Source organism: Colletotrichum tamarilloi (genome assembly GCF_030869305.1).
Source record: "Colletotrichum tamarilloi strain Tom-12 chromosome Unknown Scaffold_467.1, whole genome shotgun sequence".
Lineage (NCBI taxonomy): Eukaryota > Fungi > Ascomycota > Sordariomycetes > Glomerellales > Glomerellaceae > Colletotrichum > Colletotrichum tamarilloi.
The window spans coordinates 1-867 of NW_026849849.1; the positions used below are offsets into that span (position 1 = coordinate 1).

Sequence of the window (867 nt, forward strand, 5' to 3'; positions counted from 1 at the left end):
TGAGAAATCGACAGCTGAATTCTCTGTGTGAATTTGTGTAGTCTCGCAGCAGCAGTCGGGACCCGCAATTATATCTCGTCACTGTCATCTTCCTGGCCCCTCCTGTTCCCAGACTTGAGACTACGAACATTATCCCAGTACTCCTTCACGAGGCTCAGGGCATTCTCTAGATTTTTCGCCGGCTCTGTAGTCACTTGCCACTCGATCTTGTAGTACACCAGGCCGTCAACCTCCTTTCGCCCAGCGACCTCTCCTGACCAATGCTCCAAAGTAGGGTCGTATCGACGCGAAGGTGGTCTTCTGGAACTAACACATCCATGAAGACTGTCCCAACTGACTAGGTCTGGCAACATGTGCTGAAGTCGGTCTCTGCATTCCCAGGTCGGTTGCCAAGCCACGTGATAATAGATTGCGTCACCAGACTGGCTGTGTCCTTGGATTCGTCTCACTTGCCATTCCGTCGTACTCGATCCGTCTTCTCTGACTTGGTCGACTGATGTTGCTCGCATTTTCGGTTGTTCTGCTAGCCGAAGACTGGTGTAGACGTTGTATCTGAAGTTATACGTACGGTGGGCGTCGGGCGGGACTCGAAGGTAGGATAGTAAAGGATGTGTCGACGTTGCTGTTTAAGAAATGTGTGGCTTTTCTTATAGATACTAGAGTCGCATCCCAATGAATAGCGACGACTAGACTATGTACACTCGTGATATCCCACATTGCTTAGTGATCGGTTCCTTCACTGACAAAGTTTGGAGTCGAGATGTTTGGGGCCGAGAACGAGTGAGCAGCTACAACCTCACAGTCCACAGAACTCCAATAACAGACCTGTATACATGGGTCAACGGGTACAGTACCGCTCCGGCCACA

At 50.4% G+C, this 867-nt stretch overlaps 1 protein-coding gene across 1 annotated transcript; it reads right to left on the reverse strand.

Annotated features, from left to right (window-relative positions):
- Nucleotides 1-68: 68 nt before the first annotated feature.
- On the reverse strand, nt 69-509 carry CTAM01_17285 (uncharacterized protein; the record flags this gene model as incomplete). The annotated part of the gene is made up of 1 exon (XM_060533271.1): nt 69-509. The coding sequence occupies one exon, from the start codon at nt 507-509 to the stop codon at nt 69-71; it is 441 nt and encodes a 146-aa protein (XP_060372151.1).
- Nucleotides 510-867: the final 358 nt, after the last annotated feature.